General features: G+C 31.0%; 1 protein-coding gene across 3 annotated transcripts in view; it reads left to right on the forward strand.

Annotated features, from left to right (window-relative positions):
• Positions 1 to 15,036, forward strand: part of NELL2 (neural EGFL like 2) — a 179,462-nt gene that overhangs the window by 148,712 nt on the left and 15,714 nt on the right. For all 3 annotated transcript variants that reach the window (XM_031940410.1, XM_031940412.1, XM_031940411.1), the window contains 2 exons: positions 12,410 to 12,505; positions 13,969 to 14,109. In XM_031940410.1, the coding sequence (XP_031796270.1) occupies positions 12,410 to 12,505; positions 13,969 to 14,109 (237 nt within the window). The remainder of the gene's footprint in view (positions 1 to 12,409; positions 12,506 to 13,968; positions 14,110 to 15,036) is intronic.

Raw genomic sequence — 15,036 nt, forward strand, 5'->3', positions numbered from 1 at the left:
CAAAAAAAAAAAAAAATTGGAATTCAAAATCAAAAATGAATGTTGAAAACTCTCTTTACATGTAAATGGGAAAAATAAAATATTATTAAGTGAAAAAAACAAAGATGATAGGTAGTTTGATATGATTTATATGTGTGCTATCGTATAAGACATATTTCCTTATTAGTCACAGTGGTAAAAAAAAAAAAAAAAAAAAAAAAAACATATCAAAAAGAAAAAAAAAAGATGAGAAAGAATGAATTGAAAAAATATGCTTTAGTCTGCATTCAGAGTCACTCAGCTCTTTCTCTGGCTATGGATAGTATTTTCCTTTGTGAATCCTTTGTACTTGTCTTTGTGAATCCTTTGTACTTGTCTTTGATCTCAGCATTGCTGAGAAGAGCTAAGTGATTCATACTTGATCGTCACACAATGTTGCTGATACTTTGTATAATGTTTCCCTAGTTATGCTCATTTCACTTTGCATCAGTTCAGACAAGTCTTTTTTAGGTTTTTCTAAAATCTGCCTGTTCATCATTTTTTATAGTATTACATTACATTCATATGCCACAGCATATTCAGCTGTTTCCCAGTTGATGAGCATTCCCTCAATTTTTAATATTTTTGCTATTATGAAAAGGGCTGCTGTAAATATTTTTGCATGTATAGTTCCTTTTCCCTTTATGATCTCTTTAGAATATAGACATCTAGTAGTGGTACTGCTATATTAAAAAGTATACAGAATTGTGGAGATAGTTCCAAATTGCTCTCTAGAATGGTTGAATCAGTTCACAACTTCACCAGCAGTGCACTAGTGTCCCAATTTTCCCACATCCTCTCCAACATTTATCGCTTTTTGTCACATTAGACAATTTGATAGAGTTGAGGTGGCATCTTAGAGTTGTTTTAATTTGTATTTTTCTAATCAATAGTGATGTAGAGCATTTTTATATGCCTATAGATAGTTTTAATTTCCTCATCTGAAAATTGCTTGTTTATAGCCTTTGACCATTTATCAATTGGGGAATAACTTTTATTCTTATGAATTTAACTCAATTCTCTATATATTTGAGAAATTAGGTCTTTATCAGAGATATTTCTGTAAATATTGTTTCCCAGCTTGCTATTTTCCTTCTGTTCTTAATTGCATTTGTTTTGTATGTTCAAAAGTCTTTTAATTTAATACAATCAAAATTATGTTTTGCATTTTGTAATTCTCTTTCTTAATCGATCATAAATTCTCTTCCTAATATGACACATAGACTATTCCTTGCTCTTTTTACTTGTTTATAGTGTCACCCTTTATGTTTAAGTCATGCACACATTTTGACCTTATCTTGTTACACAAGGTAAGATACTAATATACCTAGTTTGTACTCTTAAATAGTTTTCCAGTTTTCCCAAGAGTTTTTTGTCAAATAGTGAGTTCCTATTCCAAAAGCTGGGATCTTTGGGTTTATCAAACATTAGTTTACCATGCATCTTGTGTACCAAATCTATTCCACTGATCCACTAATCTATTTCTTTGTTAGTACCACACCATTTTGGTGATTACTGCTTTATATTATAGTTTGAGATTAGGTATTGCCATCCCACCTTCCATTGCATTTTTAAAAATTAATTCTCTTGATACTCTTGATTTTTTGTCCTTCTAGATGAATTTTGTGGTTATTTTTTCTAGTTCTATCAAATATTTTTGGTAGTTTGATTGGTATGGCACTGAATAAATTAGTTTAGGAAGAATTCTTATCTTTATTATATTGACTCAACCATTGATACTTTTTCTGTGAAAAGTATTTTGTAATTGTGTACATATAGTTCCTGGATTTTTCTTGGTAGATAGATTCCCAAATATTTCATATTGTACAGCAGTTATTTTAAATGGAATTTCTCTTTTTATATCTTGCAGCTGGAATTTTTTTGTCATATGAATAAATGCTGATTTTATATGAGTTTATCTTACACTTAAAATTTTGATAAAGTTGCTAATTATTTTAAGTAAATTGTTAGCTAATGCTCTAGAGTTCTCTAAATATATTACCTTCAAAATTTTATCTGCAAATATTATCTGCATATCATCTGCAAAAAGTTTGTTTCCCTACTACCTATTCTAATTCCTTCAATTACTTTTTCTTTCTTACTGTTATAGCTAATATTTCTAGTACAATGTTGAATAACAGTGGCATCCTTGCTTCACCCCGATCTTATTTCCTACAACAGATATTGCTTGCTGATGGTTTTTGATATATACTGCTTATCATTTTAAGGAACGTTCTCTTTATTCCTATTCTCTCTAGTGTTTTTAATAGAAAGGGGTACTATATTTTGTAAAAAGCTTTTTCATCATCTATTGAATTAATCATGTGATTTCTTTTTTTTTTGGCTGAGGCAATTGGGGTTAAGTGACTTGTCCAGGGTCACACAGCCAGAACATGTTAAGTGTCTGAAATCAGATTTGAACTCAGGTCCTCAGGGCTTCAGGGCTGGTGCTCTATCCACTATGCCACCGAGTTGCCCCTAATCACATGATTTCTATTGATTTTGTTATTGATATATATAGTCAAGTATGTTGATAGTTTTCCTAATATTAAACCAAACCCAAATTCCTGGTACAAATCTCAATAAGATATAGTGTAAAATCCTGGTGTTATTACTGTAATCATCTCATTAGTATTTTGTTCAAAATTTTTTCATCAAGATTCAGACCAATGATATTGTGATGAAGAGAGCCAAAAGAGAGGCCTGTGGGAACTGGGTGTGGATCACAACATAGCATTTTCACTCTTTTTGTTGTTGTTTACTTGCATTTTATTCATTTATTTATTATTTATTTGTTGGCTGATTGGCAATTGGGGTTAAGTGACTTGCCCAGGGTCACACTGCTAGGAAGTATTAAGTGTCAATATTCATTAGGGAAATTGGTCTACAATTTTTCTCTCTTTTAATTCCACTTGGTTTAAGTATCAGCATCATATTTGTGTTATAAAAGGCATTTTATTGGTCTCTGTTTTTCTTTTTTTTTTTCTTTTTTTTTTTTGAGAGGCAATTGAGGTTAAGTAACTTGCCCAGAGTTACACAGCTAGTAGTAAGTGTTAAGTATCTGAAATCAGATTTGAACTTAGATCCTCCAGTCCAGGACTGATGTTCTATCCATTGTACCATCTAACTGCCCCTGGTCTTTATTGTTCCAAATAGTTTATGTAGTATTAAAATTAATTGTTATTTAAATGTTTGGTAGAATTTACAAATGAACCCATCTGACCCTGAGGAATTTTGTCCCTAGGTAGTTCATTAATCGTTTATTCAATTTCTTTTTCTAAAATGAGATTATTTCGACTTTCTATTTCCTGATCTGTTGATCTGAGTAATTTATATTTTCATACACATTTATCAGTTTCACTGAAACTGTCAATTCCATTGGCATATAATTGGGCAAAATATTTCCTAATGATTGCTTTAAAATTCATTGTTGATGATTGCAATCTTTTCAGTTTTGATACATTCCGTCTTCTTTTTTTTAAATCAAATTAACTAATGGCTTGTCTATATTACTGAGTTTTATTTGTTTTGTTTTTTCACAAAACCAGTTTCTAGATTTATTTATTAGGTTAATAGCTTATAAATAACTTTCAATCTTATTAATGTCACCTTTGATTTTCAGGATTTCCAATTTGATGCTTAATTGGAGATTTTAATTTTTTCTTTTTCAAGTTTTTTAGTTGCATGCCCAATTCCTTGTTCTGGTCTTTTTCCATTTTCTTGATGCAAGAATTTAGAGAAATAAATTTTTCCCTAAGTTTTCCTTTGGCAGCATCCCATAAATTCTGATATGTTATCTTATTTTTGTCACTCTCTTTAATGAAATTATTGTTTCTATTATTTGTTCTTTAACCTACTTATTCTTTAAGAGTACATTACTTCATTTCCAAGTACTTTTTAATCTATCTTTTCACTGCTGTTTGTTTAATGTAATTTTTATTGCATTATGATCTGAAAAGAATACATTTAATTTTTCTGCCTTTTTACATTTGGTTTTGAGATTTTTAAGCTCTATAATAGTCTGCTTTTAGGTGTTATGTGCTTCTGAGAGAATGTTATATTCTTTTCTGTTCACATTTAGCTTTTTTCCAAAAGTCTGTCATATATAACTTTTCTAATATTCTATTTACCTCCTTAGCTTCTTTCTTGTTTATTTTTTGGTTGGATCCATTGAGTTCTGAGAAGCACAATGAAGGTTCCCCATACGCATATGCTTCCTGTAACTCACTTAACTTCTCCATTAAAGAATGTGGATGCTAAGCCACCTTGTGCATATAAGTTTAGTATTGATATTGCTTCATTGTCTATATCTTTTAGCAAGATATAGTTTCCTTTTTTATTGTCTATTTTTGCTTTTACTTTGAGATTTGGATTGCAACACTGGGTTTGTTTGTTTGTTTTGTTTTGTTTTGTTTTTTGCTTCAGCCAAAGCATAATTGATTCTGCTCTAAATTCTTACTTTTACTTTATGTGTGTCTCTCTGTTTCAAGTGTTTCTTGTTAACAACATTGTAGGATTTTATTTTTTGATCCACTCTCCTATCTGCTTCCATTTTATGGGAGAGTTTATCTCATTCACATTCACAATTATGATTACTATCTGTGAATTTCCCTCCATCCTATTGTTCTTCCTGTCTGTCAGTTCTCTCCTTTACTTAATCTCCTCCCCTTCTATTTATCTGTTGGATATTGTAGATTTCTACATTCAGCTGATTGTGTGTATTATTCCCTCTTTGGCAAGAGTAAGGCTTAAGTGATGCTCATCACCTACCCTTCCACATAATAAGTCTTTCACTTTTCTTTTTGTGAAATAATTTTATCCCATTTTACTTCTCCCTTCATTCTGCACTCAATATACTTCTCTTTTTCATTCCTTAAATTTTTTCATGTCATTCCTTCAAATTCACTTGTAACTTGAGCTTGTATATTCCCTCTAACTCTATGAGTATTTCAGTTTTTAAGAATTAAAAGTATCACCCTCCTGTGTATTGATGTAAACAATGTAACTCTATTGAATCTTTTATATTTCCTTTCCCCTTTTTACCTATTATGTTTTTCTTGGATCTTGATATTGGAAGTCAGATTTTTTGGTATAGGTCTGATCTTTTCCTTATCAAAGTTTGAAATCCTGATATTTCATGGAATGATGTTAAGGACCATGCCTAAGTGCAAAGGGGAAAGTCAATTCTTCAAAAGCCCCCGTAGATGTAAATCATAACACACTTGAAAGAATTGCAAATCAGCTTGTACTGATGCAGATGTTGCTTGTGAATTGGGAATGAAATAAATCGGATGCAAGAGGTAAGAGGAGAGAAATTAGAGAATGCAATTTATATCGTTATCATCCTCTCACATGAAGGGATCTATTCTGCTAGTCAGAATTAGATCCCCAATAGCCTCTAGCAGATGGCTCCCATAATAGAATGACCATTTTTACCTTGCTATATTGTGTTTAATTTGGCTAAGTGACTTTAGGTCCTATATCCTTTGCCTACTGGAACATCATGTTCCTTTAATGTTGTAGTTGCCAAGTCCTAATTGGAACTTTCTGATGTTTGGATTGTTCCTTTCTAGCCACTTGTAGCATTTTTTCCTTGACCTGATGTTCTGAAATTTGGCTATATTCCTTGAAGTTTTTATTTAGGGATCTCTTTTTTGAGGTGATCAGTGGATTCTTTCAATGCTTATTTTGCCCTCTGATTTCAGAACTTCAGGACAATTTACCTTGATAATTTCTTAAAAGATGCTGTCTACATCATCCTTCTGATTATGACTTTCAGATAGTCCAATGATTCTGATATTGTCTCTCTTTGATTTATTTTCCAGATCATTTGTTTTTTCCATGAGTATTTTACATTTTCTTCCATTTTTTCATTCTTTTGATTTGTTAGATTGATTCTTGATGTTTCATAAAATCATTAACTTCTACTTGCCCAATTAGCTTTTGTACTTTTTTCCCCATTTGGCTAATTGTATTATTTTAGGAATTGTTTTCTTCAGTGGGTGTTTTGTATATCCTTTTCCATTTGGCCAATTCTACTTTTTAAACAGATTTTCAAGTTAGTCTTTTTTTTTTTTTTTCATAATTCTCTTGCACCATTCTCATCTCTTTCCCCCAGTTTTCCTTCTACCTCTCTTATATGATTAAGCAGATTCTTTTGGGGCTTGAGATCACTTCCTGTTTTTCTTTGAGGTTTTGCTCATAGGTATTTTGACATTGAAAATATTTCCACATTAGCTATATGCTCCCCCCCCCCCAAAAAAAAAGGGAAAAAAAGCAATCTTGGGTGATTCTTGAGAGAGTAATTTCATTCACTTATATAGTGAGGTCAAATAGTTTGAAAGAACTGAAGTCATCAAGTATACATGGATTTTTCAAGAAGTTTAGTTGAGAGGAATTGATATAAGATGCTAGGCAGCAGGATCAGTATGATTAACAATTTTATTTAATTTTTATTTGTTAAATACATGTAAACACATTTTAACACATTTAAACATTTTTGTTCCAATTTCTCTGCCTCCCCCTCTCCTCTTTCCCTCCTTGAGAAGATAAACAATTTGAAATAGATTATACATATATGGGCATGCAAAACATTTCATATTAATTACATGGCTAATAAAAACAGATACAGAAAGAGAGAAAGGAAGAAGAAAATAAAAATGCTTCAATCTACATTTGTATATCATTGATTCTTTTTTTGGAGGTGGATAGCAATTTTTGGTCATTAGTCCTTTTGAATTGTTTTAGATCATAGTATTGCTGAGAATAGCTAATTTATTCACAATTGATCATCTTACAATATTGCTGTTACTTTGCACAATGTTCTCTTAGTCTTCCTTTCATTTTGAATTAGTCCATGTAAGTCTTCCCAGGTTTTTCTGAAAGCATGCTGAAATGGGTATTTCTTATAACACAAGAGTATTCCATCACAATCATATGTCAGTTTGGGATTTTTAAAGCTTTTTATTTTTAAAACATATGAATACATAATTTTCAATATTCATCCTTGTAAAACCATATGTTCCAATTTTTTTCTCTGTCCCTTTCTCCCCCACCTCCTCTAGACATATCAATATATGTTAAACATGTGCAATTCTTCTATACAGAATATATCAACTTGTTTAGCTATGTCCCAACTGATGGGCATGTGTTCAATTTTTCAATCCCAATTTTGCCACCACAAAAATATAGCTGCAAACATTATTGTATATATTGCTCCTTTTCTTTTTTTTTATTACTTTGGAATACAGACCTAGTAGTGGTATTGCTATGTCAAAAGGGCATACAAAGTTTTATAAGATTTGGGCATAGTTCCAAATTACTCTCCAGAATAGTTTAATTAGTTCACAACTCTATCAACAATGTATTTGTGTGCCTATTTTTTATATCCCTTCCCATATCTATCATTATTCATTTATGTCATATCTGAGAGGTGTGAAGTGGTACCTTAATATGTTTTAATTTGCATTTTTCTAATCGATAGGGATTTAGAGCATTTTTTCATGATTATAGATAGCTTTGATTTCTTCTGAAAACTTTCTGTTAATACTCTTTGACTATTTATCAATTGATTCATATTCTTATAAATCTGACTCAGCTTTATATATATTTGAGAAATAATGTCTTTACCAGACAAACTTGCTATAAAATTTCTCTCAGTTTCCTGCTTTTCTTCTAATATTGACTGAATTGGTTTTGTTTATGCAAAAACTTGTTTAATTTTTTGTAATCAACATTACCCATGGAAGGCTCTGTGTTTCTTTTTTGGTTGTAAATTCTTCCTTTATTCATAAATCTGATAGGTAAAATATTCCATGTTCCCCCAATTTACTTATAATTTCACAATTTATATCTAAATAAAGTACCCATTTTATGTTGGTGTATACCTAGTTTCTTTCAAACTGTTTTTTTTTTAATTTTCCCAGCAATTAAAATCAAATAATGATTTCTTATTCCCAAATCTTGGATCTTTAGGTTTATAAAACACTAGATTACGATTTTTATTTATTACTGAGTTTGGTGTACCCAATCTATTCCACAGATCCACCATTATATATCTTAGTACCTGAATGTTTTGATGATTACTGTTTTGTAATGCAATTTGAGATCTGGTAGTAGAAACTATCTTCCTTCATATTTTTAAGTTGATTCTCTTGATATTCCTGATCTTTTGTTCTTCCAAATTAACTTTATTATCATTTTTGTAGGTCTACAAAATACTTTGGGGGTAATCTGATTGGTATCACACTTAATAAGCAAATTGAAGTAGATTTGTCATTTTTTTTTATATTGGTTCAGTCTACCCATGAATTAATACCTGTTAATATCCCTCGAATTGTTTTTATCTACTGCTTTAATGATAAGTGTTTTGTAATTGTGTTCTTATAGTTCCTAGGTTTCCCTTGGCAGGTAGACTCCCAAGTATTTTGTAATATTTGAAATTATTTTATATAGCTTCTCTATCTCTTCCTGCTGGAATTTGTAGATAATATGTAAAAATGCTGATGATTTATGCAGATTTATTTTATATTATATAACTTTGCTAAAGCTATTATTTAATGGAGTTTGTTGTTGTTATTGTTTGTTTTTGTTGTTGATCTGCTAAGATTCCCTAAGTATGCAATCATATTTTCGATCAGTGGTGGTAGTTTTGTTTCTTCATTGACTGTTTTGATTCCTCCATTTTCTTTTTCTTTTCTCATTACTATTAGTAGCATTTCTAGAACAATATTAAATAATATTAATGATAATGGCCATCCTCATTTCACCACATCTCACTAAGAAGGGCTTATCCCCATTATAGATAATTTTTCCTAAATAGTTTTGGATAATTACTGCCTATCATTTTAAGGAAAATATTTATTCTTATGCTTACTGGTGTTTTTTAATAGGGATGAATATTGTGTTTGGTCAAAAGATTTTCTGCTCTATTGAGATATGATTTTTGTTGGTTTTGATATTGATATGATCAGTTACATTGGCAATTATCTTAATATTGAACCAGGCCTGTGTTCCTGATTTGTTATTCTTGTTTATAATGTATGATCTTTGTGATATATTGCAGTAATTTCCTTGTTAGTGTTTTATTTAAAATTTTTTCATCAATATTCATTAGAAATATTTCTCTATAGATTTTTTCTCCATTTTTGCTTTTCCATAATTAGTTATCAGTATATTTGTGTTGTGATAGGAATTTGGTAGGATTTCTTTGCCTATTTTCGCAAATTGTTTACATAATATTGAAATTGCTTGATCCTATATTTGGTAGAATTCACTTGCAAATGCATCTAATCCTGAGAATTTTTTCTTAAGCAGCTCATCTGACGGCTTGTTCAATTTCTTTTTTTTTCTAATATAGAGTTATTTATATATTTTATTTCCTCTTCATTTAATATGAGCAATCTATATATTGGCAAATATGTAGCTATTTCACTCAGATTGTCAGATTCATTGGCTCATAATTGGGCAAAATAACTCCTAATAATTGATTTAATTTCATCTTCATTTTTGATATTTGTAATTCGATTTCTCTTTTCTTATAAAATAAATTAACCAATACTTTGTCTCTTTCATTTTTTTAAATAAAGCCAACTCCTACTTTTATTAATTCAATGTGTTTTATTGTATATTTATATCTCTTTTGATATTTAGAATTTAAAATGAGGGATTTAATTGGGAGATTTTAATTTGTTCTTTTTTCTAGGTTTTTTTTTTTTTTAGAACAGCCCAAATTGCTGATTTGCCCTTATTCTATTCACTGATATAAGCATTTGGAGATATAAATGTTTCCTTATGTACTGCTTTGACTACATCCCATAAATTTTAGAGTTGTCTCATTGTTTTCTCTTTTATGAAATTGTTTCTATGATTTATTCCTTGACTCACTCATTCTTTAAGATTAGATTATTTAGTTTCTAATTAAAATAGTTAATTTTTAATTCATGCTTCCAAGGTCCTTCATTGATTTTAATTTTTTATTGCTTTACAATTCAAAAAGGGTGCATTTAATTTTTTCCTTTTCTGCATTTGGTTCCAAGGTTTTTATGCTGTAAGACATATCAGTCTTGGGACAATGCCATGTGCAGCTGAGAAAATGAATATTTTCTATTCCCATTCTATTCCTATATTCCTTTCTATTCCCATTAAAATTTCTCCAGGGACTGAGTGGAATTTTTTATTTTTTTTTAAAGAATGAAGAAAACATGGGCATATTTTTGGCAGCATGAAAGGAGAAAGTAAATAAAGATTAAGGAAAGAATGGCATGGACAGTGCTAGAGCAGATAGTAGGAAATGGAATCAAGACTGTCCTTCAGAGTTCTATCCTGGGTCCTCTTCTCTCCCTCTATACCATTTTATTTAGTACTTTCTTCACTTCCCATAGATTTAATTATTATCTCTATGCAGATCTATTTCAGATCTATTTTTATAGCCCTAAGCTAACTTCTAGTCTCACATTTCCATTTGATTATTGGATATCATGAAGTGATTGTATCTTAAATATCTTAAATTCAACACAGTCTCAAACTGTGGGTACGATCACTCCTTACTCTTTCTTACCCCTCACATCCAATCTGTGCCAAAGTCTGTCAATTGTTCCTTAGCAACTTCTCTCTTAGACTCCCCCTTCTCACCTGTAAAATTGTCACTATCCTAGTGCCCTTATGACTTCACACCTGATTTATTACTGCTTTTTTTCCCTGCCTCAAGTCTTTTCCCACTCCAGATCATAGTCCACTCACCTGTTAAAATTATCTGCCTAAAGTCCAGGTTCATCTGATCTTCTCTCTTCAGCTCCTTCTCAATAAACTCTAATGAGACTCCTTGCAGCCACAAGAATAAAATATAAAATGCTCTGTTTGATATTCAAAGCCCTCTTTAACCTGGTCCCCTACATTTATGATTTTCTTATACCTTATAATCCTTACCCAATCTCCACTCAAAGAATATTCTGGGATGCAGTAACACTGGCCTCTTTTTTGTTCCTTAGAAATATATCCCATTTCCTGATTTTATATCCTCATTAATCATTTCTTGTACCTGAAATATTTTCCTTTCTCTTCTCCACCTCCTGGCTTCTGAAGCTTCCTTCAATTACCAGCAAAAATTTCATCTTCTATAAGAAATTTTTTTGCTATTTGTTCTTAATTCTAATGCCCTCCTTCTGTTGATTAAATCCATTTTATCCTATCCATAGCTTGTTCTCAAATGATTGGAGGATGGAGTACCAACTCCTCCCAAAGTCTTCTTTTATAGAGATAAAAGCTGGTTTTGTGTGTGTGTGTGTGTTACTCCAATCTGAATTTGTTGTTCTGCCTGATTTCAACTCCATAGAACAAAATGCTGCTCCCAGATTAAGTTTACTACCTCTAATCTCATCACCATACTGAATCATTGATTGATACTCTCTCTTCTCCCCTCTGTCTGAAGGGCTAGACCATCCAGTGGTCCTCAAAGTGTAGTCCAAAGAATTGTTGGGGTCTCTGAAACCCTTTCAGAGGGTCTACAAATTCAAAATTATTTTTTATTTCTAAAATAGTAAATAGCTATAAATATAACCCATGTGAACAAAAACTCTTTGAACAGATCCTCAATAGTTTTTTTAACAACATGAAGATACTGAGAACAAAAGTTTGAGAACCACTGAAATGGAGTATCAAACTCTGCCCACTGCTTTCCTTTAGAGAAAGCTTTGTGAACTCAAGCCACTCTGAATCTGCTGTTCTATTTTGTTTCACCTTTACAAAACAAGATCTCCCTGAATCTTCTGTGTGTTTTCTATCCCCAATAGACTGAAAGCTCCTTAAGGGTAGGGACTGTTTTTATTCACTATATTCCCACCAATTAGCACAGTGCCCAGCACATATTAAGCACTTAAGTGTTTTTTGGATTGAATAATCATTTACATCTTGTCTCCCCCATTAGAATATGAGGTTTTTTAGAATAGAGGCTGTCTTTTTACCTTTTTTTGTATCCTTAGCTTGCCATGCCAACTTTCCAGAGCCCTGCACTGTAATCTTGGGTTCCTAGAAACCTAAAGATATCACAATGTGATATTGTGGACTAGGTTCAACATTGTATCTGGAGTGGAGATTGTTTCCCCAGAATCTTGGAGATGAGTGATCACATAGTACTAGAGCTTAAATATTGTTAAGCATTTCCTAAAAATGACTTTCATCATAACCATAAAGAAAAAATTAAATTTTACACATTCTATGCCTGGTATTCTTGAAGCACCTTTTCAACATACATGTCTTGTAAATCCCTAAATAATTGTGAAATGCTCAAAATTTTTTTCTAGCTGATGTCAATATCACCAAGAATAGTAATAATAATAATAAATAGAGACTGGTTTGTGGAGTTCATATTAGTAATGATATTTAACTCTTTCAGCATTTTGCAAAAATGGCTGTAGGAATGGAGGAACCTGTATTGCTTCCAATGTATGTGCCTGTCCACCAGGCTTCACAGGACCTAGCTGTGAAACAGGTAAGAATGTAATTTCAGCTATAAAATGAATTTTTCTACCAATGTATACAGTTATCCATAAAAAATAACAATTTAATTTTTAACAGCCTATCAAGTTAGTGATCTTAATTTTTAAAAATACTATGAATAAAATGGAAGTTTTAGAGATATATTCATTAGGCAAGTTCTCCCAAGTCATTCTAAGGATATTTATTAATATTAATTGCAATCAGAAATGGCATAAGTGACATATATCTGAATAATTAAACCAGATCTTATCACTTCATAATTCTTATTATATATTCACCAGATATAGCCTATTTCTTGTAAAATCACTACACCTTATCTATGATTAGTGTAGACCTTAAACTTATTAGCTGAATAATTAAAGAAAACTTCAAGGTACTGCTTGAATGAAACAAGGCTTACATATACTCATAAAATGCTATATTGTAGACATCATCTGAGTTACGATTTCCATTTGATTGTGACTCAAATCCCTGGGTACCCCATATTGTCTTCATTTATTTCTTGGTCATGAGTGTCTCATGACACTATATAGGGCATAAACCACCACAAAAATCAAATTCATTGTTTATGGAAAATTTATAATTTGCCAGTATTGCTCTTGTAATTGCCATTTACTTGTCACTAGTAAAAATATCATCAAATTATTACTCAAACAAACTTAAATTTTAGCTCCATATGTACGATATTTGAACTTTTTTGAGACCACATTAAAGCCAACTCTTATTTATAAAATAGTGACTATAACTATCACAAAATCTTTTATTGAAAAAGACAACTATTTTCTGATGACCATTACTTTTTTTTTAGTACATATGCCTCTATGTTAGAATATATATATACAATATATAATAATAATAATAATAATAATACAATATATATATATATATATATATAGAGAGAGAGAGAGAGAGAGAGAAAGAGAGAGAGAGAGAGAGAGAGAGAGAGAGAGAGAGAGAGCCAACACTGATATGTATTAGAGGCAATTGATAAAATCTTCATAAGCTTGTTCCACTTTTATTACTAATTGCCTTTGTAATATCTCTCCTAGAACTTCCATTTAAATAATTCAGCTTTCTCTGTATTTCCCACCCAGTGCACTCCTTTGGACTTTCCTATCATGTAGTCCCCATTTATATTTTTCTTCCTCAATTAGATTGTAAGTTCGTTGAGGGAAGGAACTATCTTTTTTCCCTTTTCATCATATTTCCAGTGCTTAGCACATAGTAGATACTTAATAAAGTATTGAGTGATTGATTAATTTCCATTGAGTAAGGCATTTTGTAACCATAAAACAATAAAAATATAAATTATCATTGTTACCATTATTGTATGACAACATATTTACAAGATCCATTGGTATCACAATTATTAATAAAGTTGATAACATACCATATCTCTTCAGTGAATGATAGCTATTATTTAACTTCTTGTTTCTCTAACTTGATTTTGAGCAGACATTGATGAATGCTCAGATGGCTTTGTACAATGCGACAACCGTGCTAACTGCATTAACCTGCCTGGTTGGTATCACTGTGAGTGCAGAGATGGTTACCATGACAATGGGATGTTTTCACCAAATGGAGAGTCATGTGAAGGTCAGTACTAAAGAAAGGACTTTATAATGAACAGTCTAGCAGAACTTAGGTATCATATCTCTCTAAAGGTTTAAAATATAGGCCATTTTAAACCTAAAAGTGTGATATTGATTTTTGACATGTTAAAAAAAATTCATACGCTAGGGAAATAATTTAGTATTGTTGAGATCAGTCAATAATAATCACTTATTAAACACCTACTATTTGCCAGGCACTGTGCTGAGCATTAGAAAAATAAAAAACAAAATGAAATAGTTAAATTGCTTTAAAAAAAATTTAATTGCATATGCAACCAAATCTCCATATTTTACTATATACTTTAAAAAAATCTAAAAAGTTTGTACATTACATTCAAACTGTCCTGTTTGTGCTTCTTTCTGAATTTCTTTCTGTGCTCATTTGTAAGAAAAAGAGATACTTTATCTTATTTTTAAAAACTCTCTTTTATGAAAGATCTATCTTCTCCATTATATGAGTAGAACCATACCCATCCTTGCAGGTCAAGTTGTCCTTAGTTATAAGCCTTTTAGAATATCACATTTCATGATTTTCTTTTATAGCAAAAACTTCCAGGTTTTCTTTCTGGATGCTTGCAGTTTTTTTTTTTTTCTTGGACATGTAAACTCTAGATTTTAGTTGTGACATTTCTAGAATTTTTTTCTTTCTTACTTTCAGAATGTCAACAGAAGATTCTATCTTCCCTTTATTCTTTGACTTTAATGAATCTGGGGAGCTCTCATTAATGTTTCATAAAATTTAGTTGACAGGCTTTCTGTAAAATAAAGTCTTCAGGAAGTCAAATGGTTCTTAAATCCTTTCACCTTAAGCTATCTTCCAGACCAGTTGTTTTTAATATATTATGTTTTCTTTTATTTTCCAATCTTTTGAGTTTGTTCCAATATTTCCTGTCTGAGGAAATCATTGATT

This window comes from Sarcophilus harrisii, chromosome 5 (genome assembly GCF_902635505.1).
Source record: "Sarcophilus harrisii chromosome 5, mSarHar1.11, whole genome shotgun sequence".
Taxonomy (NCBI): Eukaryota; Metazoa; Chordata; class Mammalia; order Dasyuromorphia; family Dasyuridae; genus Sarcophilus; species Sarcophilus harrisii.